The sequence below is a fragment of the Aquarana catesbeiana genome, unplaced genomic scaffold (genome assembly GCF_042186555.1).
Source record: "Aquarana catesbeiana isolate 2022-GZ unplaced genomic scaffold, ASM4218655v1 unanchor226, whole genome shotgun sequence".
Taxonomy (NCBI): Eukaryota; Metazoa; Chordata; class Amphibia; order Anura; family Ranidae; genus Aquarana; species Aquarana catesbeiana.
Window position 1 is genome coordinate 1023848 of NW_027362653.1, and position 25545 is coordinate 1049392.

Below are 25545 nucleotides of genomic sequence, written 5' to 3' on the forward strand. Positions count from 1 at the left end.
TACCGATCCAGGAAGTCTGATAACTCAAATGTAAGCAAAAGGCTTACCTCAGCCGGCTGATTATCAGAAATTCCCGGATCGTCTCAAGCTCCTCGTTTCGGATACTCAGGGTCACCTGGAATCCCCTCCTGGCTGGCTCGCCATGCTAACTCGGTTAAATTGATGATAGGCAACTCCTATCCTCATATTGATTAGTGGTTCCAAATTAATAATAACTACTGCAGTAGGGAACAGACACAAAAGATACGCTCAGCATCTTTCCAAATTACTGTTCTGCTTTATTATGACGCAATTGAAGGTTTTTATGCACATGATTATGTAGGTATCACATTAATATTACAATTGTAGGTTTATCGTAACAAGGGACGTTACATAGGCAGGCTTATTCTAATCAGGACTCGAAAGAATGTAAACATTTACTGAAAACATTATTAGTGCCGTGTGCACAGTGAGGGCAGTGTGCAATACATACAAAATAGAATACAATTATATACAGAACTTACACATTTCCATTACAGTTTCTACTAATTTAACCACCTCAATACAGGGCACGTACACCCCCTTCCTGCCCAAGCCATTTTTCAGTTTTCAGCGCTGTCGCACTTTGAATGACAATTGCGCGGTCGTGTTACACTGCACCTTAATTAAATTTTTATCATTTTTTTCCCACAAATAGAGCTTTCTTTTGGTGGTATTTGATCACCTCTGCGGTTTTTATTTCTTGCGCTATAAACAAAAGAAGAGGGACAATTTTGAAAAAACACAATATTTTTTACTTTTTGCTATAATAAATATCCAATTTTTTTTTTTTTTTTAACAAATTTTTTCCTCAGTTTAGGCCGATACGTATTCTTCTACATATTTTTGGTAAAAAAAAATTGCGATAAGCGTATATTGATTGGTTTGCGCAAAAGTTATAGCGTCTACAAAATACGGGATAGATTTATAGCATTTTTATTATTTATTTATTTTTTACTAGTAATGGCGGCGATCTGCAATTTTTATTGTGACTGCGATATTGCGGCGGACACATCAGACACTTTTGACACATTTTTGGGACCATTCACATTTATACAGCGATCAATGCTATAAAATTGCATTGATTACTGTGTAAATGTGACTGGCAGGGAAGGGGTTAACACTAGGGGGCGCTCGAGGGGTTAATGTATTACCTAAGGAGGTGATTCTAACTGTGGGGGGAGGGGACTGACTGGGGGAGGTGACCGATCGCTGTCCCTATGTACAAGGGACACGCCATCGGTCTCCTCTCCTCTCTGACAGGACGTGGATCTGTGTTTACATGCACAGATCCACGCTCCTGCTGTGTTACCCGGCAATCGCGGGTGCCCGGCGGACATCGCGGCCGCCGGGCACGCGCACCGGCTCCCGAGTGACACGGCGGGCGCGCGCGCGCCCCCTAGTGGCTCGGGAAGGCGAGGACGTCATATGACGTCCTCCCAGAATAACAGAAGCCTCGTCCAGCCGTCATATGACGGTGGGCGGTGGCTTAGCGGTTAATGAGGATTGGGGATTATACCCTGTCCAGATTAACTAACAACTAGCTTCCTGACACTAATACTTAACAATACACAGGTACTCAACAATACAATACACAGGTGCTCACAGTCTACGTGCACACACAGCCCACATGCACACACAGCCCACATACACACACAGCCCATGTGCACTCACAGCCCATGTGCATTTGCAGTCCACGTGCACAGCTCTTCTGAATTTGAAATATAGGGATGTCCCAAAGCAGTATCTCAAGAAGGGGTGGGCAAACCAAAACCCAACTGGATCAGCCAGGCAAACATGCCAACCACCCAAACAACCCTTAAAAGGGCAAATAAGGAACCTTAGACAGCAGCCTGCAAAACCTTGCAGCCAAACTAAAAAAAATCAGCAGAAGCAAAACCATCAACTTGTAACAAATATCTTTTATTTTTAAGAGTATGCCCAGTGCTCGAGTCCTGCAGGAACACATGGGAATGGCGTTCCTGTACTATTTCCACAGCAGGAATGCGGTTCCCATTAGCAGCTGCATCCTGCAGGACTGGCCTTTGAAGTATGTGAGCTGTGGCAGGCGCTAACGGCGCATGCGCCGTTCCGAGGCCTGCCAGGCTCTGCATTTTCTGCCAGGCTGGCGCATGCGTAGTGATGCAAAGGTGCAATCTGGTGCCATTTTTAAATGGAAGGCAGTGGAACTCGGTCTTGGCGGCGGTGCTTTCCCACAGCAAAGACAGAGAGGAGGACACTGATGTGAGGGTCTTAGTGGCGGCGCCCCACCACAGCAGAGAGAAGGACACTGTTAAGGGGTAATATAAAAGGTGGCAGCCGCAGAGAAGGATACCACTGTGGGGGAGGGGGTGAATGGGGCAGAGGAGGATACTGCTGTTGGGGGGGGGCAGAGGTGGACACTACTGTGGGGGGGTGGGTGAAGGGGGCAGAAGAGGACACTACTGTGAGGGAGTGAAGGGGGCAGAGGAGGACACTGCCGGGGGGGGAAGATGGGGGCAGAGATAGATAATACGGGGGGGGTGAAGGGGGCAGAGGAGGACATTACTGTGGGGGGTGGTGAAGGAGGCAGAGGAGGACATTACTGTGGGGGGGGGGTGAAGGAGGACATTACTATGTTGGGGGGGTGAAGGGGGCAAAGGAGGACACTTATGTGGAGAGGTGAAAGGGGCACAGCAGGACGCTGCAGTGGGGGTCATGATATGAAGGGGGCAGAGAAGTACACTACTTGAGGGGGGCAGAGGAGGACATTACCGTGGGGGAGGGGGAAGGAAGGAGGCAGAGGAGGACACTTCTGTGTGGGGCAGTGTTGCCAACCACCTGTAAATGTCTGTTACCTGCAGTGGCGCCCGTAAAAAATATAGCTGTCCGCAGCCTCTAACCATCTCATGTATCATAACCGCATCCTCTAACCATCTCCTGTACCATGTCTACAGCCTCTGACCATCTCCTGTACCATGTCTGCAGCCTCCAACCATCTCCTCTACCATGTTCGCAGCTTCTGACCACCTCCTGTATCATTTCCGCAGTCTCTGACCACCGCCTGTATCATGTCCACTGCCTCTGACCCCCTCCTGTATCATGTCTGCAGCCTCTTATCATCTCCTGTATCTTGACCACAGCCTCTAACCATATCTTGTCTCATGTCTGCAGCCTCTAACCACCTCCTGTGTCATGTCTGCAGCCTCTAACCATCTCTTGTATCATGTCCACAATCTCTGACCATCTCTTGTCTTTTATCATGTCTGCAGTCTCTGAGGGGGAGTCTGGAAAGGAGTCAAGAGTGGGAGGGTCACGGGGGGAGTCAGATGTGTGTGGACTGTGGAGAGGAGACTATAGGATAAAACCAGAGCCACCAAGCTGGAGCCGACTGACAGAGCCCTTCACGGTGCACCTGATAGGAGGTCAGTGACAGCGCCGCCAGGCCAGTCTGAGGTAGGGTCACTGATGTAAGGGGGAGTAAATACAATAATGTAAGGAGGCACTGATATAAAGGTTCCCCCCTATATCAGGATCCCCCCACCTTAGTGCATTCACTCTGCAGAAGGTGGTCTCTGGTCATCAGAGTCCTCCTTACAGAGTTTCCGGCATTCCCATTTACATCAGTCTGCAGGATTCCCCCTTACAGTGCAAGGGGGAACTCTGTGGATTCTAAAGTAGAGAGCAATGCTGCAGACCCTGATGTAAGTGGTAAATCTGATGTAAAGAGGAACACAGTGGACTCTGATATTAGGTGGTCTCTGGTCACCAGAGCCCCCTCTTATATCAGAGTTCTCCTTTAGATCATGACCTGCAACATTCCCCATTATGTCAGAGTTTCCTTGCACTGTAAGGGGGAATCCTGCAGACTCTGATGTAAGGAGGAACTCTGTGTTGGCTGGGTTAAATCAATCTGACTCTTGTGTAAATGGAGAAATATGTTTTTTTGACTTTTGTTTAACTTAAACACATTGCTAATAGCAATAGCTACATGTTTATAGTTTAAATATTGATATTTGCACTGTTTAGCACAGAATACGGCCATTTTAAGTACTTTTTTGCAGTGTCAGTGGGGGGGGGATCTCGGGTGAGTTCCCACAATTTTTTCACAGGACTTGACCCCTGACTATGCCAGATGAGCTTTGACTGTACTTTGCCTTTAAAGCATATGCCAAAACCAGCAGCTGTCTGATACAACGGAAAATGTCGCCAAGGAAGCCGCCAGGCGTTTCCTCAGCCTTCCGAAAACAGGAAAAGAAAAACTGACCTCCACAGGAGGCCGCAGTGGACAGACACACATGAACATCCAAGAGGTGCAAAGCAATTACCTGAAGATGCGACGGCCATGAACACAAGGAAGGCCATTGGTCTCAGAAGATGAAAATCCGCAACCACCTAAGGTAGAAGGGATGGGCACAGAGGAAGAACCACAACCTCTTTGTGTAGAAGGCCACTTGCTCAGACACCTGCCTTGCAGAAGCGAAGGTGACCAAGAAGACAACTTTATGCAAAAGACTAAGCAGTGGAATATCCTGAATACTCTCTAAAGGAAGGCCATCGGAAAACCAAATGCAAGTCCCATGGTGGAACAGGATTGCACATGGTGGACACCATACGACAAACCCCATGATAAACGGCATGAAGCAGGAAGCACAGGGCCAAGGGATGCTGAAAGAAGGACAGCGGGGGCAGAAACTCGGCCTCAGAATGGTAGTCAAGGCAAGGAATTGTGCAAAACCCTGTCAAAAAACAGGCAATACCCAAGCCACCAAGAAGGGACGCGGTTGGACACTCAAAGCCTTGCACCAGGAAAAAGGATCTTCCAAGAGTAATGAAAAACCTTCCAAGAGGCAGACTTGCAAGCTTTCAACCTCATGATAAGCACCAAACTTGATAACCCCATGTTGTTCAATACAGTAGATGGGACCCAAGAACAGGCAGTCATCCTGAAAAGGCACCCCCCAGGGGGCATCCCTGCCCAGCTGCACCATGATGGTGTACCACAGATCAGTCTAGAGATGCCAAAGTGACTGAAACACTTTGGCCAGCATCCCGTGTTCCTGCTCAGCAGGCAAGAAGCAGGTTTGAGAGGAGGGAAAGCGTAAGTGAGCCGATACTGGTCCCACAATGCTACCAGTGCCTCCACTGCATCCGCCAGGAGGTCCCGCACTTAGGCCACAACCATAGCACCTTCCCCATGAGGCAGAATGTCAGAAGATCTACATCCACGGTCCCCCAGCATAGGTAGATCTGATTAAACACGTCTGGGTGCAGGGACACCTTCCCCTAATCCAGCGGTGGAGGACCGAGGTAATCTGCCTGCCAATTCATGGATTCATGGCGGTGGAAACGTGCACGGCAGAGAGAAGCAGGAAACAGGAAGCCTCCAGCACCTCTGCCACACATTTTGTGCCGCCCTCGTGGTTGGCACAGGCCACTGTGGTGGCAATGTCCAATTGGATCCTGACCGGGAGCCCCCCCCCGAAGAAGTCCTTTCAGTGTTCCAGAGACAACCTGATTGCTCATAGCTCCAGGACAATGACTGGTAAGCGAGCCACCTCCAGAGCCTAATCACATCATGCCAATCCAAAGCTCAGGGCTCCTCCCCAGCCAGACAGGCTGGCATCCATCGTAAAGACCGTCCAGTGGAAGATAAAAAAGGACCTTCCAGCTCACAGAGCAGGGAGCCGAAACCACCATAGGAGAGAGAGGCCTACATCGACCATTCCAGATAATCCGGTTGTCCAGGGAAGCCTTAGACGCATCCCATTTGGACAGGTTGTCCTACTGCAAAACTCCATATGGAACTGCTCATACAGAACCGCCTCGAAGGCAGACACCATAGGATCCAGAGTCTGTAAGCAAGACCACAGGGAAGACTGCTTGCAGTACAAGAGCAGCTGGACTGCAGTCTGAAACTGCAGGAGTTTGTCCACCAGGAGAAACAGGCAGCCCAGCTTCGAGTCAAGGATCAGGTTCAAATACACCAGTCTCCTGGTTGGGGCCAATCTTAAGGAACAGGACCCTTTTGAAGTCCTGCAGAGAGCCCATTGTGATCTCCATGTAATCCACCAGTGCAACCTGGGGGTCCGTTCATAAGAGCAGGTCATCCAAACAGCCAGCTATGGCAATCCCCCATTGTCCCAGCAACACCAGGACTAGAGCCAGCACCTCAGAGAATACTCAGGGAGCCAATAACGTGCATCCTAAAACACAAAGCATAGGACTGCAGATGTCCCATCCACCTGGGAACATGCAGGTATTCACTGTTGGTGTCCAAGTATGCTCAAAAATATCCCTGATAAAATAATGTCACTAACAAACAGACGGAGTCCAGCCAGAACCCCCATGAAGCAATTCAGGGCTTACAGATCCAGGAGCAGGCCAACCCCATACTTTATTGGCACAGAGAAGAGAATGGAGTAAAAGCCGCAGGACTAATCTAGGCTTGGGTACAGGGACAATTACTCCCCGGCGCAGCAGGTTCTGCACCGCACAGGGCCCAAAGGCCAAAGGTGCGATGGCAGAAGACAAGAATTGAAAGGAAAGGATTTATCTGGTGGATAGGAATAAAATCCTATTTTGATGATGGCCAGAAACAGGTCACTGACCCACAAGTTGGAAATAAGGGAGGCCCACAGGCCCAAGGACCAGCAAAGACAACCCCCACCCCAGGAATGGGCAGTTCAAACCTGTATGCTTAGATGGACTCCTTTGCAGGCTTGGTGGACTAGAGAATCCCGGGGCACATGGCCCCATCTAATGGGATCTTCAAGGACCTGGAGCCCCATTAGAGGAGCCCCAGCAAGTGATCTGAAGCACCACTGCCGAGACAGAGAGCTTGAAATGAGCGGAGCAGCACCTAAGGATGCATCACATCCATACTTCAGGCCTTGGACCAATTGGTTCACCAGGTCCAAATACACCTGATCCACAGATCTGGTGCTCAAGCTTGACGCCAAAACATGACCCATGGTAATGAGTCCGAGACACCAGGGCCATTGCCACCCAGGCCATAACGCTGTCCTTGCAGACATATAGTGGCGACCAATTGTGTCCTGCTTACCTGCCCTGTATACAGACCTCACCGCACGACATGCAGGCCACAGCCAACACTCGCTGCAGAGGCTCAGTGGCAATGGTAAACATTGAATATGGCACCGTGTGCACCACACAATCCATAGGTAGGAAAATTCCTCCACAAGTACCTCCACCCCAGAAGGAGAGGTCCACTTTTTTTTTTGCAACACCTTTATAAAAGGAGCAGCCCTCAGCACCTGTGCCAGAATGGTGGCAACCCCTCTCTCATTTGAAGGTTGTGGCCTATGCTGATGATGTTTCTGTTTTTATCTCTGGGACTGCGGAGGCGCAGGAGGTGGTCTCAGTGATAGGGCAGTATGCAGGGGCATCAGGTTCAAAGGTCAACCAGGACAAGTGTGAAGCTTTCTGGATGGGTGTGGAAGGTGAGAGCTTTGTTCTCCCGGATGACTTTCCGGAGCCCCAACAAAAAATTCGAGCTCTAGGCATTGATTTCGGCCCAGGTGACTATGGTCATGCAAATTGGGTGAACAGGCTGGAGAATGCCGATGCCAAGGTGGCAAGCTGGAAAGGCTGGCAGCTTTCCTTGAGGGAAAAGGTTGATCTGATCAAGACTTACCTGATTCCGATTTTTCTTATGTCAGTTTTGTTTGCATTTTGCCAGTTTCTCTCTATACCAGGATCTATAGTTGTTTCTTCCAGCTGTTATGGGGGAACAGAATAAACCTTGTCAAAAGGAATGTGACTTACCTTCCTAGGCGGGAGGGTGGTCTAGGGATGGTCAACCCTGTAGTCTTTTTCTCTCTAATGTTTGTGAAGTACAATCTTGGTAACATGTTGGCAGAGAGACCGCCTGGGTGGGTTGGTATTTTCCAGTCCTGGTTTAGGCCCTTTCTGCGAGACTGGGAAAATGGTGGGCCAGTGAAAAGCCTGAGGGTCAAGCATGAACGGCTCCCGGCTTATGTTGCCCCGTGTTTGAAAATGCTTCAGTAGTGGCAAGTAACAGCAAGAGAAGTCAGATCTCTTCCAAGGAAACTTCTTGAGAAGCGGATCATGAGCTCTGCTTTTTGCGAGCCACTGGCCTTGAGGGATTGCCCAAGCCTGGTTTTGAGGGTGGGTTTGCGATTGATTAATTTGGAGAGAATCCCAATGAAGTTTAGGGATCAGGCTTGGCTTGCCTTTCATGGAAAACTATATGTGAAGGGCAACTTGAAGTTTCTTTCCATGAGTGATCGGGGCTGCCCGAGAGTGGAGTGTGGAGGAGTGGTGGAGTCCATGGATCACTTTCTACTTCAATGCCCTTTTAATATAGAGGTGTACAAGAGGGTGGGGAGGGCTCTGAGTATTCCCTTCCTCCCCCATATGAGTTATGCAGAGTGGGTGTATGGGGCATTCCAGACTCGTCGGGATTATGATTTAGAAACACTTTTTTTAGTTAGTCTAGTAGTCCGTTATTTCACGTGGAGTGCATGGTGTCAGGTATCCTTACGGAGTAAAATCCTCCCCGTCGAAGTGGTGGTGCAGGACATTCTGGGTGAGGTTGGGAAGATTCGGGGTCTTGAGAAAGGCAGGTGGCAGCAGGAGGCTTGGATAAGGGCGTGGAGGAATATCAGGACTCTGTAGCTGCTGCCTGTTGATCTCGGGGTGTGCGGCTTTTCTTTGTATTCTTGATTCACTCCCCTAGATTTTCAAGATCAAATCTATTTTTGATAAAAGGCTACATGCATGGTGACGGTGATGTTCCTTAGTCTGGCTCTCCCGTAGGGATTGTGTTGTGCGCAATTTGGTTTGTACCATTTATTATGTTCTTGTTTTGTATAATCATATTCAATTATTTTGTAAATATGTTTTATTTATTTATTATGGTTTTATTGTATATAAGTTGTTGTTTGTAAGATTTTTCAATAAACAAAATTAACCCCTCTCTCATTGGTACATGTCCATATGATATAAATGCAAATATACAGATATGTTCCTGCTGTGTAAGCACGATGCACTGATAGTAGAGCCTGAAATGTGCACCTGGTGGGCTGCTATCTATAAACTAGAGCCCAAAACTGCACCAGAAACCGACACAATACGATACAGTGGACTGCCATCCCCGAAAACAGGGCAAGGGTTCCAGGGACCGCAACTAGCACAGCCACATGAGAGTACAATAGGACATGCTGGGACTAGTAGTACCCAAGTACAGCTGGCCGCCATACCGCGCCAACAGTGGCACACCGCAGGGAGGCAGGAACAGGGCAGTGCCCTTAGTAAAGATGGTCACTGCACATTCCTTGAGTAGCCACCCACTAAGCTCCGTCTTTACAGGCCCACCTACGGCAGAAGGCTGCCGGTGTTTCATCAGATTAGGCGACCCATCAGATTTTGAAACGGAAGTGACGTTCCGTCACCGCCATCTTGCTACACCCTATACTCCTCCACAGCAAGGATACAGTGAGAAGGTGGCAAGTGGACATCTTGTTACACCCGCCAGAGTCTGGCATTTCACACTTATTTTTACCACTAAACAGAGCTTATATAGTGAAATACATTATTTGGAAATCCATATGTCTGTTTTGAAGTTGAATTGGAAAATCAACGGTGTTCTGTGAGATCAGCAAACGTGTGAGATCAGCAGGCTTGCCGCTGCTTTTAAATTTCAATATCAGAACAGTCAGATGGATTTAAAAACACTGAATGTCACCATATAAGCTCTGTTTAGTGGTTAAAATAAGTGTGAAATGCAAGACTCCGGTGGGTGTAACAAGATGTCCGCTTGTCGCCTTCTCACTGTATCCTTACTGTGGACGAGTGCAGGGTGTAGCAAGATGGTAGCAACGGAACGTCACTTCCGTTACAAATTCTGCCAGGTTGCTGAATCTGACGAAACACCAGTGTTCTGTCAGAAAGCCGCTACCCATCAGAAAGTGCAACCAAAGCGATGTTATGCCACGGCCATCTTGGTACACCTGCACTCAGCTGCAGTAAGTCTGCAGTCTGAAGTCGCCAAGCGGACATCTTTTTACACCCACTGAAGTCTTTGATTTCACAATTAGTTTTTCCCAGTAAACTGAGATTATATAATCAAATACAGTATTTGAAATCCGGCTGACTGTTTTGATGTTGAATTTTAAAAGTAGCGGTGTTCTGTCAGATTAGCAAACCTGTGAGATCAGCAAGCTTGCTGATGCTTTTAAAATTCAACTTCAAAACAGTTACACAGAGTTCCAAATACTGTTTTTGACTATATAAGCTCAGTTTACTGGTAAATCTAACTGTGAAATGCAAGACTACAGCGGGTGTTAAAAGATGTCCGCTGGGCGACTTCAGACTGTAGGCTTACTGCCGACGAGTGCGGGTGTACCAAGATGGCTGTGAAGGCAACGTCACTTCCATTACATATTCTGATGGGTAGTGGCTTTCTGACAGGACACCTGGCTTTCTCACATTCGCCACTGGCTCAGTAAAGAGTGAGAGGGAAGTGATGCAAGGGAAGGACGAGCGCCCACAAACAAAATGGCAAGTGCAGCAGCCTGTTGTAATAGAAACCTGTGGAAGGACTTCGCGCTTCAAATCTATCACATAAAAAGGTGACAGTATAACAACCTACAAAGGTGCAGCTATAAAAGCTGTAAACATATATATCAATGTGAGTAAGCACAACAGTGAATAAATACGCATAAAAATAATCAAACAAATCCAAATGTGCTGGTGACACACATGATCTTCATAAGTGAAAAGTTCATATTGTTCTCTTTATCAAGCACATTTGGATTTGTTTGATTATTTTTATGCGTGTTTATTCACTGTTGTGCTTACTCACATTGATATATATGTTTACAGCTTTTATAGCTGCACCTTTGTAGGTTGTTATACTGTCACCTTTTTATGTGATAGATTTGAAGCGCGAAGTCCTTCCACAGGTTTTAGTTTGCTGAAGTGTAGTGTGAACACTTTTGACTTTGCTGCAGTCCTGAGAGACATCATCACATAATACTCACGCCCACTTACATTTATCGTTTTATTTCACTTATTTATTATTTTGATTGAGACACATTCCTTTATTCTTTATAGCGCGAGGGACACTACCACATTCATTAGCCTGTTGTAATAGGCCACAAATCCCCAGCCTAAATTAGCTCCGCAGCCCGACCCGACCACCACCAGGAAGCGGGGGTCCAGAACACTCCCCTGTCTGTAATAACTTGAGCAATGGGAAACACAGTCTAGCGCCACATATTCCCACAGAGGCAGGTCTAGAGTTGCCACCTCATCCCTTTAAACCCGAACACATATGAATTACACAGGTTCTGTGGCTAATTAAATGCAGATAAGGCACTAAGTGAGTTTAATTACCACCTTAATCAGCCACAGAACCTGTGTAATTCATATGGGTTCGGGTTTAAAGGGATGAGGTGGCAACCCTAGGCAGGTCCCACCCGCTGACCACGGTAATTGGGGAGGGGACATAGAAGCACTGACAGACCTCCTTTGGCCAAGACCAAGGGGCCGCTGCCTCTTCGGGAACATAGGCAAGACTACCCAAACCAGGCAGGTACAAAGCGAAAAGCACCCCAGCACAGCACACCCTATGCCAGAAACTACAGCAGCGTAGGGGGGAGGTGAAAAAAAATGGGGGTAGCATGTTTCCTCTGAAAGGTGAACCTATCCTGTAACTACCTGCTGACCAGTCTCAATCGTTATACGGCGGTAGGTCAGCTCTCCTGTGCAAAACATCGTAGCTGTACGGTGGCTCACGCAGTTGCGGGCGCGCAGCAGCAAGGCCCGCTGCGTGAGCGTGCTCGTGGGTCAGGCGGACTCGATGTCCGCCGCCAACCCACAATTGTCTATTATAGAGGCAGAACGGGGAGATGCCTATGTGATCACCAGGTGATGTTGACCACACCCCCTAAAACGTCACAGTCCCAGCATGCCCAGGGACTGTGACATCATAAGGGGGCGGGGTCTCCGCCTATATAAGTCACAACGGAGCCCTCAGAGAGCAGTCCAGCCGGAGAGAGCGTTGTGTCAACATCTGGAGAAGAGAAGAGGGAAGAAGACAAGAAGCCCAGAAGTCCGGACCTCCGCTGGCAAGAGAGCTGCCTGAAGACAGCGGAGGAGCCGGCCGAAGAACTGGAACACCGGGAGAAGAGGCCGGAGAGAGCGGAGAAGAACCAACCGGACGCCGGGAGAAGAATCGGAGGGACCCCCGAAGCCGGAAGAAGACCCCCCGGAGCTGTTTAATAAATTATTTTAAAAACCTGTGTAGTGTGTTTTATTATTGACACTTTTTCCCTAGGTGAATGGGTAGAGGTACCATGTACCCCATACTCATTCACATAGGGTGGGGGGGCCGGGATCTGGGGGCCCTCTTATTATAGGGGGCTCCCGGATTCCGATAAGCCCCCCGCCCGCAGACCCCGACAACCAACGGCCAGGGTTGTCGGGAAGAGGCCCTTGTTCTCATCAACATGGGGACAAGGTGCTTGGGGGGGGCCCGCAGGGGCCCCCCTCCCCCAAAGCACCCACCCCCCCATGTTGAGGGCATGCGGCCTGGTACGGTTCAGGAGGGGGGCGCTCGCTCGTCCCCACCCCCTTTCCTGACCGGCCGGGCTGCGTGCTCGGATCGGGGTCTGGTATGGATTTTAGGGGGGACCCCACGCCGTTTTTTCCACGTAGGGGGTTCCCTTTATAATCCATATGCCCCGCGACGGGGCCCGCAAGGTGTCAATCTTGCCGATAAAAGCGGCAAGCTTGACTTCCTTTTCTAGCCCCGTCGTACCCGAGTCACATTCAAAATGAACGGACTTGTCCATGTGTGGGCAAGTCCGTTCATTCTGAAAGTCCGCCATAACTCCGGCGAAAGTCCGTCGGAAAGACGGGCGGACTTAGCCCGCCGGAAAGTCCGGTCGTGTGTGGGCAAGTCCGTCCGTTTTAAAGTCCGGCGCACCTGGCGGACAAAGTCCGTCAAAAAGTGTGCCAGACTAAGTATGCCAGAAAGTCCGATCGTGTGTACGCGGCATTAATCTACAACAGTAGCGCCCTTCAAGAGGCCGGTTCGTTTATAGCTTGCATTAAGAGCTTTAGAGACAAGGTTAACACTTTTCAACATAAGGGTTTATTATGAAAAGGTCAAAGTTGGTGCAAATAAAACATTTACAGAAAAAAGATGTTTCAAAAGATAAAGACAATATACAGCCACAAAGAAAGAAGGTAGAATTGGGAAGGAAGAATACTTGCAATTAGTGTCTGAGGGTTGATCAGAGTTCGATCGATGAGCTGGGTAATCGGTTCTCAACTTGGCAGATGTTCCTTCTTGGATGGTAAAAGGAGAACTGACCATTGTCTTGGCTTCTCCTCTTTTCTGTCTGGGTGTTGACAGCGACCAGTAACCAATCACCTGGTCATCATGTTTAGGGGTTGGTTGCTGGGGGGTGTCTACACTCATGACCACGTCCCAGGTACACTTTGTGATACATATTCATATCTCTGCATTTCTACTGTTTATAGACTGCAAATATCCATATTATTGTTCAGTGTGAGATTTCCTTCAAAACAGATATAAACATGTCATATCTCTAGTGTATAGTCTGCTTAGGAGGAATAAGGGGTACCAGTGGTTTCCCATATGACTTGACATAGGGGTGTCTGGACTTGAAACGTTACAAATTATCTGAGGAAACTAAATATGTCCATATTATGGCTGTGCTATTACTAAGTCGGAAGTTATGAAACATGCCGGAATTTCATACTTATTCCACTGTTTTAAGCTTTATGTGTATTCAGACATTTACAACCGGGGCCTGCTAGTTCTCTGAATGGAGAGGGGGACAGTTTTACGACAGGCCTGAACACTCTGCCAGTTCAACAGGCTGTTTTTTACTGACCTAGCCTGGTTCTGTTTTCTGTTGAGATAACCTTTCTTTCCTTTGAAATTTTAAAAGTTTTGAATCCCTAAGACAAGGGAGGAGGGAGGAGGGAGTTCAGATTTCTCTGTAATGTACACGGTTAGCCAAGCTGTCATGGCTGCATTCCAAACAACATGGCAGCTAGGTACAGCGTTTCATGTCCAGTACGTGATATTGTTACAGTAGCCTGCGCTTGCGCCGTTTTTGGTCTGTCGGAATAGCATACAGACGAGCGGTTTTCCTGATAGGAACTGATTCAGTCGGAAAGATTTGAAACATGTTCTATTTCTAGGTCCATCAGAATTTTCGAAAGAGAAAGTCCGATGAAGCCCGCACACGATGGGAATATCGGATGGAATGATTCCGTCGGACCTTTTCGTCCGGTCGTGTGTACGCGGCATTAGAGGCGCCTCGCTTCTCTTTTATTCTCTGCAGCTCCTGCTGGATTTCGCTTCTAATCCCCTTGTGGAGGCTTCCATTTGTGGATGGACATTTTATGGATATACAACCTTATCACATTGCTATAATCTTTTGTATATGGACTATAAACTGAAGTACCTATGAATAAATGGTTGTGGAACGAATCATCTGAGTTTCCATTATTTCTTATTCGCTTTGATATACAAGTGCTTTGGATTACAAACATGTTTCCCGGAATAAATTATTATTATTATTATACAAGATTTATATAGCGCCAACAGTTTACGCAGCGCTTTACAATGTATAAGGGGGACAACACAATTACAGTACAGTTCAATACAAAAGGTACAGGAGGGCCCTGCTCGTAGAGCTTACATTCTAAAGGGAGGGGGTGGTGGTACAAAAGGTAATAGCTGCAAAGAATGATTTGATGGGGGTGAAATTATGCTCGCAATCCAAGGTTTTACTGTACAGTACATACATACACACACAGCACAAGGCCGGGTTCACACTATGAGACGTTTCCTAGGGCTGCAGTTCCTCTGATCTCCACAAGGTGGTGACCTCACTTCTTCCCAGGCTGGAAGTATCTATGGAAGACTCTATGGAAAACAGACAGGAAGTGATGTCAGGAAGAGACAGGAAATAATGTCAGTTACAGACAGGAAGTTCCATGTGGTACGTTGCTGGAAGTGGCAGAAGAGGAGGTAATAAGATCTTATTTTCTATTTACACCCAGTAACCCCCCGTCATGTCCGTCCTCTTCCTCCATAGTCACTGTGATGTCTTTTATCTCCAGCAGATGATAATACACACATATATAGTGTGGAAACCTAGATTGATCCCTTCAGGGGCAGAACATTTCCCCACTTATGGGGCCGGAACATTCTCTTTATTTTGGAGATGTGTCACCTTTCCCACCAATCACCTTCTCACCTCATCAGTCTATACTAACCTATTATATACATTTTATTAGTGGTGGGGGACGGAGGACAGGGGGAGGTTGGAATATGTATTTCTTTATTTTATAAGAATAGTAAGGAAGAGGGAAAAATGTCATTTGTAGTAAATGTCCTTGAAAAAGAATGTCTCCATAAAGATCCCAGTCTCAGATATTCACCCTAAAATGTGATCAGTAAAGTCTCACGGAGATCACAGGAATACGATGTGTTCCTGGCAAAACCCAAAAGACAAAGTTCATTTTTCGGTTTAGGCGTACCTCCCGACTTTTCAACTTTAGAATGAAAGCCACTTAAGGAAGGGACAAGCGGCGCACGTAGAGCGTAGCGTGGTTAAATGTTAAGTGTGAAACGCGTCGGCTGTTGAGCTGTACCACTCCAGTGGTGTCTCATGTACTCCATGTTCCTGTTTTACAAATAAAAAGAAGAATTGAATCTGTTTATCCCGGCGTGCGGCTGTCTAGATCTTCTCATTCATCAATACTTATAAAATATACTTTGATTACTATTTCTGAGCCCACCTTAAAGGATAAGTTCAATTTTTTAACCACTTGCCCGACTAAAGTTTTACCCCCCACCCCTTCCTTCATGACCGCGCAATTGTCAGTTAAAGCCACGCAGTGCAGTTTTGCAAAAAAAGACCTGGTCATTAGGGGGTAAATCTCCTGGGGTTGAAGTGGTTAAAGAAGAACTTCAATAACCGCTTCAGCCCCGGAAGATTTTACCCCCTTCCTGACCAGAGCACTTTTTGCGATTCTGCACTGCGTCGCTTTAACTGACAATTGCGCGGTCGTGCGACGTTGCACCCAAACAAAATTGACGTCCTTTTTCCCCCACAAATAAAGCTTTCTTTTGGTGGTATTTGATCACCTCTGCGTTTTTTATTTTTTGCGCTATAAACAAAAAAATAGCGACAATTTTGGGGGAAAAAAGCATTATTTTTTACTTTTCACTATAATAAATGTCCCCCAAAAATATATAAAAAAAATGTTTTTTCCTCAGTTTAGGCCGATATGTATTCTTCTACATATTTTTGGTAAAAAAAAATTTGCAATAAGCGATTATTGATTGGTTTGCGCAAAAGTTATAGCGTCTACAAAATAGGGGATAGATTTATAGCATTTTTCTTTTTCTTTTTTTTTTATTAGTAATGGCGGCGATCTGCGATTTTTATCGGGACTGCGACATTATGGCGGACACATCGGACACTTTTGACACTATTTTGGGACCATTGTCATTTATACAGCGATCAGTGCTATAAAAATGCACTGATTAATGTGTAAATGACACTGGCAGGGAAGGGGTTAACACTAGGGGGCGATAAAGGGGTTAAGTGTGTCCTAGAGGGTGATTCTAACTGTGGGGGGGGGGGCTTCAACTCACATGATAGCGATCACCGCTCCCGATCACAGGGGAAATGCCTTGTTTACATAGGCACTTCCCCGTTCTGCGGCTCCATGACACGATCGCGGGACACTGGCAGACATCGAGTCCACGGTCACGATGTACGCGGCGCTAACCCCGCAAATTAAAGGGGACGTACAAGTGCACCCATTTGCCCACCGCTGCCATTGTGCCGATGTATATCGGCGTGCAGCGGTCGGCAAGTGGTTAAAATAGTCAGGGGCTGCATAGGAACCAGCAACCGTTGAGACAATGAACTCTTTGGTGTGACATATATAACCACTTACTTACCGGGCACTTAAACCCCCCTCCTGCCCAGACCAATCTTCAGCTTTCAGCTCTCTCACTCTTTGAATGGCAATTGCGCGGTCATGCAACATTGTACCGAAATTAAATTTTTATCATTTTTTCCCCACAAATAGAGCTTTCTTTTGGTGGTATTTGATCACCTCTGCGGTTTCTTATTTTTTGTTTAAAAAAATGAAAAATGACTGAAAATTTTGAAAACAAAAACAAAACGGTTTTATATTTTGTTATAAAATTTTGCAAACAGGTCATTTTTTTCTCCTTCATTGATGCATGCTGATAAGGCGGCACTGATAGGTGGCAGTAATGGGCACTGGTAGGTGACACTGATTGGCATCACTGGTGGGCATTGATAGATGGCACTCTTGGGAATTGATAGGTGGCACTGATATTCGCTGGTGGGCACCAATTGATGGCACTGGAAGGCGGTACTGGTTGGCACAGATGAGGCGGCTGTGCCTCTTCCTCTTCGGGACCGATGTCCCTTCAACAGAAGCCGGTGATCGGCTTTTTTTTCTGACAGCGTGAGGAGAAAAAAAAAATTGGGTACCGAGCTTCCGTTTACATCACGTGATCAGCTGTCATTGGTCACGTGGTAAGGGGCCGGGATCAGCCCCTTACTCCGATCTGTGATCACCCGAGTCTCAGTGACTTGGTGATCACAGAGCGCACCGCACGCCACCCACAGGGGGTGCGCAAAGGGGAGGACGTCTATTGACGGCCTCCTGGCAATGTAGGTCTACGCTGTAGCTGTCATTCGGCTATGGCGCGGACGGGAAGCGGATAATGTACAGTATTGTGTATATCAGGGGTAGGCAACCTTAGCTACTTGCCTACCGGGCACTTTCGCAAGTTCCTGCCCATGAAAATTTTCAGTTTTCAGCGCTGTCACACTTTAAATGACAGTTGCGCGGTCATGCAACACTGTACCCAAAATACTTTTTTATAGTTTTTTTCACACAAACAGAGCTTTCTTTTGGTGGTATTTAATCACCACTGGGGTTTTTATGTTTTGCTAAACAAAACAAAAAATGAAAATTTTGAAAAAAAAATGTTTTTCTTAGTTTCTGCTATAAAATTTTGTAAATAAGTAATTCACTGATGGGCACTGGTGAGGCAGCACTGATGATGTGGCACTGATAGGCAGCAATGATGGCCACTGACTGAGATCCCTGCTGGGCACTGTTGGGGCTGCACTGATGATCAGGGTCTCCCCTGTGAGGAAATTTCCGCTGATTGGCTCTCCTCTCCTCACACTCTGTCAGCGTGAGACGAGGAGAGCCGATTACCAGCACTTCCGTGTTTACATGTGATCAGCTATGACTGGACACAGCTGATCAAATTTGTAAAGAGCCGCGTCATTGGCTCTTTACCGGGATCAGTGATGCACCATGTCCCAGGGACAGAACACACCACCGATCACCGCGCTGCACGCCGAGAGTGGGACGTCGTCACATGATGTTGTCCCAGAATGAGAGCCGCCACCCGCCCGTCAATTAACAATATGGCGAGCAGGAGGTGGTTAAAGAGGTGTAGATCTACTTGAACAAGGTGGGAGAAATCAAAGATCACCGGGTAGAGTGTCACCTCCTCACACCTGAATAAAACCTCTAATTGCTGTACTACTGTGTCCCAATCTTATGCATGGCACGGCAATCATGGGTTTAAGTCAGGTGGCGAGGAGGCAACATATCACCTCCTCGCCACCTGTCAAACACGCTTTTCAGAGGAGCAGCAGTGTCTGCTGCATTTGTGAATGAGATTTTTTTTTTTTTTTTCGGCATTCAGCAGCGACACCTTTAGGGCTCGTTCACATGTAAAGTTGGAGGGTGGTCGCGGGTTTACCGTCCCCAATCCCTACCCCCCTTTAGCTGCTGAGGCAGCAGCCAAAGGTGTACATGTGCCCCAGCAGGAATTAAGCCCCCTGATGCTTTTGGTGGGTGCTTCTGCCTGTCAATCGCAACTCATTCAAGTAAATTGGGCCACTCTGCAAGTGCCCCGCAACTGGATGCTTCTGCGGGGTCCCAGGGGTTGAAGCAGGTGGTGAGAAAGTAACACAACACTGCCTGCTTTAACCCCTTGTTTGCTGTACTGCACAAGGTTGCAGAGCGGCCTCATTCACTTGAATGGGTCATGCATGGCAGGTGCTACATCCGCCAACCATGACCGAGTGTATAACTTCTGCGGCAGCTGCAACCCCCCTGGCCACTGCAGCTAAAGGGGGTGCGATTGGGGCGAGGGTGATAAAAACACATCTTAACTATAGGGTTTTACCCCCATCCCCCCAAACTGAAAATGTAAATGAACCCTTACTGTTCTGAGCCCCCTATAAGGCTGCTTTCACACTGATGTGCTGTGGTTTTCCTGCACCACAGCGAATCTGCTAGTTTCCTGGGCTAGCTGCGCTTAGCCATAGACTTCTATTATATCCTGCAGGTTTTGAGCACTTTCTGAAAGCTCACCAAAACTCCTACATTCAGAAAGCGCACCAAACCCGCAGGATATAGTAGAAGTCTATGGCTAAGCGCAGCTACCCGCAGGTACACTGCACCCACGGTGTCGGTAACCTGCAGCACATCAGTGTGAAAGCGGCTCTATACTATTATGCCTGATGTATTGCTTCACACTGACCTGAAGATCTCTTCTTTCCTACTGCTGGCACCACTCTGGAGACCGCTAGCCAGGAGGTGGAGTGCAGTTGGTATAACTCTGCATGGGACAGGAGCCGGCACTACAGAGGAGGCATAAGATTATGTGGCTCTTACTCTCTACTACAGCTCCAACTTTACAAGTAGCCCCTCTGCATTGCACTCTGATGATCTGGGATGGCGGGACAGCAAGCCCAGACCGCGATCTACCAGTCACCTGTCCACGATCTACTGGTTGCTGACCCTCCACTGTATACAGTGCAGAAGTGTGTAATACTGAGCACAGGGGTTGGGGAGTCTTGCAGTCAGTATCGGATTTAGGATGCATACCACAGACTGCAGGGTCCAGGGTGTGTACAAGGATCAGGAGTATGTAATGCACAGAGGGCTGTAGTCAGTGCTGGGATTAGGAGTACATGATGCACAGAGAGCATGTGATCCGTGTGTTTTTTAACCACCTCCCGCTCACTGTATAGTGAAATGACGATGTGCGGGATCCCCTTTCATTCTGGAACTACGTCAAATGACATCGCCCCACCGCTCCCTCGCCCGCTCGCGGGGGCGCGCTGTGTCCCTGAAATATAGCGCGACCCCAATCTCGGTAAAGAGCCGATGACGAGGCTCTTTACCCATTTGATCAGTTGTGTCCAATCACAGCTGATCACATGTAAACACAGAAGTGCTGATAATCGGCTCTCCTTGCCTCACACTGAGAAGAGGAGAGCCGATCAGCGGTATTTCCTCACACGGGAGACTGTACAGATAATCAGGGCAATGATCATCAGTGCAGCCCCAAGAGTGCCCATCAGTGATGCCAATTTGTGGCTGTCCGTGCCACCCGTCCGTGCCGCCTATCCGTGCTCATCAGAGCGGCAAATTAGTGCCTTCTATTCAGTGTCCTTAAGTGCCGTCTCTTCAATGCCCATCAGTGCAGCCTCATCGCTGCACATCAGTGAAGGAGAAAAATTATTTATTTACAAAACTTTCTGACAGAAACTAAGAAAAACATTTTTTTTTTGCAAAATTTTCGGTCTTTTTTTTTCTTTTTGTTTTCTTTTAGAAAAAATTAAAAACCCAGTGGTGCTTAAATACCACCAAAAAAAGCCCTACATTTTTGTAAAAAAATGATAAAAATGTAGTTTGGGTACAGCCATGCATGACCGAGCAATTGTCATTCAAAGTGCAACAGCGCTGAAAAATGGCCTGGGCAGGAAGAGGGTGAAAGTGCCCGGTATCATAGTGGTTATTTTGGTGCGGTCTGGCACAATTTTAGCTCATTCAAATGAAATTGCATTGCACCTGTATCGCATGTGAATTACACAAGAATGCATAGCACCAGTGCCGGAACAAATACCAGCACTTGGCTCCACTGAGTTGCCTGGCAGGGGGGCACTAGCTTCAGCTTGGGCACCTGCGGCAATTGCCCCACATCTCTTACCTGGTGCCTGGGTCCCAGGTGCCATGATCGCCCCTCTGCCAGCATCTCTTTGATTTGAGGGGGATATGTGATGTGTGCTGGGAGGGGGTGGGGGGACAGATTTCATGTCCAACCCCCCTTCTAGCACAAGTCCTCCTCTTCTTTAGTGCCCCCCCCCCCCCCCAAATCATTCCAAGTAAAGTTTTTTGTTGCCTGCCCGCTCCCCGCACCACCCTTCTTGGTCACTGTGTCTCCTTTCCCTGCAAAGCCTAATGTAAGGCTCCGTTCACATATATGCATAACATGTGAACCGGCAGCCATTTCTATGGAGCCGGTTCACATATTCACTGCAAATTTAAAAAGAGCACTGCTGTGCGATTCAGATTTGAATTCCAGGCTCATTGCCTTCTATGGGAATGCATCTGAATCGCAGATCTCATTAGTTGTGAACAGGAATTCAATCAGAAGAAAAAACAGCCTTTTGGGTTTGGTACGGATTTTAAGGGAAACCCCACTTCAAAATGAAAAGGAAAAAGTGGGGGCCCCCCAAATCCATACAAGACCCTTGAGAGCGATTGCCCCCGATCAATACAAGGCCACATGCCCTCTACATGGGGGGTGATTTGGGGCAAATCACCCCAAAGCATCTTGTCCCCATGATGGGGACAAAGGCCTCTTCCCCTCAACCCTGGCCGGTGGTTGTAGGGGTCTGCGGGCAGGGGGCTTATTGGAATGTGGAAGCCTCCTTTAACAAGGAGGTGCGAGATCCCAACCCCCTCCCCCTATGTGAATGATTATGGGGTAAATTGTACCCCTACCCATTAACCAAAAAAGTGTCAAAAAGAAATAAAAACACGGAGACAATTTTTGACAATTCTTTTATTTAAAAAAAAAAACAACAATGTTCCCCGATGTAAATCCATCGTCAATCACGATGAACACCTCTGCTGTCAACTGAAAAAATAGCTTAGCTACCGATGCTGGATCCCGCTTTCTGCTCGCTCCACCATCAGACAGTTCTTAAATAGTTGTCAGCGGGGAAGCCCACTAATGGATGACAAGTCATCCGTTGTTAAGGATGCATCGGCCATCTTCCCGGCCCGCTGCTTAACAACCAGCTATTGCAGTGTAGAGTGCAGAGCGGTGTTTCGCCTCTTCCTCCTGATGTCTCTGATGTCTTCCTCCAAGGAAGACATCAGAGTCGGGGAGGAGGCAGGTTCAGCAGCTCTGCACTGTGAGAAGCAACAGACTGTGAGAAATGCCGGCTGCTATATAGAGCCATGGATGTGGCTGGTGGGACCCTAGACACCCTGCCCAAGCTGATGCTACTGGTGCCCGCGCTTGTGTGTCCCCGCTGAGCAAGTCCCTGGAGCCAAGTGCCGGAACTTGTTCCGGAACTGGGCTCCGCTCAGACTCGCTGGGACTCCGGGACTTTCATCAAATTCCGGGATGGTCCGGGCGAATCTGGGATGGTTGGGAGGTATGATTTAGGAGGAGGGACGCACCCGAGAAAAAAGATTGTGTGTGTACAGAAACCTCTCAGAGTGTCCCATATAGGTCCCCCTCCCAATGTCCCTCCATCTAGAGTCAGAGAATCCTATGACATCACACTGACCTCACAGCTCCCCCTCCCAATGTCCCTCCATCCAGAGTCAGAGAATCCTATGACATCACACTGACCTCACAGCCCCTCCTCTCGAAGTCCCTCAAACCAAAGTCAGAGAACCCTATGACATCACACTGACCCCAAAACTCCTTTTCCCAATGTCCCTCCATCTGGCTCTTATATCTTTCTTCTGATGATGTGGGTGGAACTTGGCATCCTCACGTGCAAAGCAGGACTGTTGTAATAGGATTGTATGTAATGATGTCAGAATGCCCGTGACAAACTGTTAACCTATGTAGTGGGAGGGCCCTATGTGGGTAAATTATACCTCAGCCTGCCTACAGTACATTTACTATGGGCAGGCGACTGCTACAGGCTAGGCACCGTACTGCTATGTCACTCAGCACTTGCGCACTGGTGTAGCGTCGTGATTCTGTGACCGGACACAGTAGATCAGAGTGCCCGGAGTATCGTGATTGTTGTGACCAATCATATCGATCACATGATTACATGTAAAAAAAACTGTCATGAATCGATTCCATTCATAACAGCTTGCTTATTGTGATGCTGTGATTGGCCTTCCGCTATCACATGGTACCTGGCACCCTGTTCCTTGTGATTAGCTGCAGCCAGTTACAGCATCATAAGTGTAAGCAAGCTGTCATGAATGAAAGCCAATGAAAACTATTTCTTATAACGGTGATCACCGCTTTAAGCAATAACAGTGTGTATATAATGGTCTGATAACAAAGGGCAAGTGATCACTTATAAAGAAGGGAAAACAAGTGTTTATCATTTTTTTATATCTATACACAAATGTTTTACCTTTTATTGCTATTTTAAACTGAATGGGTTGTTTTACAAGGTGAGTGTTTACATACTTTTTATACACAATTGTGTTTGTTACAATTAATATTTTATTATTCATACAGATTGGAGACGTCATGGATTATAATATTGTTGTTAAAGAAGAGTTTATAGAAGAGGATGATGAGCAGCTCTCTGAAGGAGACAAGGATCTCTACAAGTACAGCACGATAGAGCCATCAAGTAAAGGGAACCCACCAGAGAGATGTCCCCGTCCTCTGTATTCCCGGGATTCCACACAGGAAGATCACACCATCCCTCACCATTATAAGGTTGGTGGGACAGAGCATCTGGAACATGAACGCATGAAGATGATGTGGATTTTTTATATGAGCTTAAAATTTACAGATCATATTTTTTGTTTTCTCATGGTTTAGGGTGAAGATCTAAAAGATATAAAAGTTGAGGATAAAGCAGAAGAAGAAGAGAAGTATGTGAAGGATGATCAGCAGTCTATGGAGGAGGATGGAATAACGGGGACATTTATAGAGGAGGACACTCCTACAGAGATCAGCAGAGGTGGGTCATTAACACTAAATACATTCCTCCACCCATACTGCTCACTGATTGGTCCAGAGTAGGGCGGGGACTGGGTGATATCAGCCTGTAATCCCCTGGTCACTTTCCTGAGCCGATAGAGAACACTATCTTGTTCATTACCTAGTCCTCATACCGTATTTACTTAACTGTTGTATCTTATTCAATACGTTGTACAGAAAAGTTGTGCTGGGCAAGAGTTAATTGTTGCTTTTTAACAGGATTATGTATTATTGATATTTGGCACCTTGAAAATTCTAAGAACCTATTCCTTCTTCTCCTATAAAAGACAGTTCTCGTTGTTTCCTCACTCTCTGACTAAGGTCCATGAATAAAGAAATGAACTGGTAGGAGATCAGAGGACCCATTTACTAGTTACCTTGAGGGTGGAATTGTAATATCTTCAGAGACAAAGCTGCCTGATGTGGGCGGAGTCCTGGTTTAGGGGAACCAATCTGCTCATGTCTAGTAATAATCTTTTCATTTCTATTTTAGTAGATGAACGGGAGATGAGGAAAACCTCAGAGGATTGTCTCACTTTGTCTCCAGACTGTAAAGTAGAAGATGAGGACATCACACAGTATAGTCCAGGAGAAAACCCGGCTACCTCAAATGTCCATCCGGCACCACACAGTGTAGATGGACCATCGTATTCCTCTTATCCTGAGGAACCTCAGACTGTGAGGGACGGTGCCGTCCTTCCAACAACTAAGAGGTTTCCCTGTACTGAGTGTTGGAAGAGTTTCCATTTTAAATCTCACCTTAACGTCCATAAAAGATCTCACACAGGAGAAAAGCCATATTCCTGCCCTGAGTGCGAGAAATGTTTTTCAAAGAAGTCCCATCTTACCACACATCAGAGATCTCACACGGGGGAAAAGCCGTTTCCCTGTCCTTGCTGCGGGAAATGTTTTAAACAGAAATCAGAACTTGTGACACATCAGAGATCTCACACAGGAGAGAAGCCATTTTCTTGTCCTGATTGTGGGAAATGTTTTTCACAGAAGTCCATTCTTTACACACATCAGAGATTGCACACAGGAGATAAGCCGTATTCCTGTCCTGAGTGCGGGAAAAGTTTTGTGCAAAAATTACAACTTGTCACACATCAAATGTCTCACACAGGGGAAAAGCCGTATTCCTGTTTTGAGTGTGGGAAATGTTTCTCAAGAAAGTCACATCTTTCCATGCATCAGAGAACTCACACGGGTGAGAAGCCATATTCCTGTCCTGAGTGTGGGAAAAGTTTTTCAAGGACATCCCATCTTCACAGACATCAAAAATGTCACACGGAGGAGAAGCTGCATTCCTGTACTGAGTGCGGGAAAGGTTTTTCAACAAAGTCGCATCTTTGCAGACATCAGAGGTTACACACCATGGTTCAGCATGATCAGGTAGATGAGTAACAATCACTGATAGTTAAGATGTATACACAAGTTTATTTGTTACA

At 47.1% G+C, this 25545-nt stretch overlaps 1 protein-coding gene across 1 annotated transcript in view; it reads left to right on the forward strand.

Moving 5' to 3' along the window:
• The window catches only part of LOC141121631 (uncharacterized), a 220833-nt gene that overhangs the window by 117044 nt on the left and 78244 nt on the right, over nucleotides 1-25545 (forward strand). The window contains 1 exon segment of the mRNA XM_073611280.1: nucleotides 24591-25489. Within this exon segment, the coding sequence (XP_073467381.1) occupies nucleotides 24591-25489 (899 nt within the window).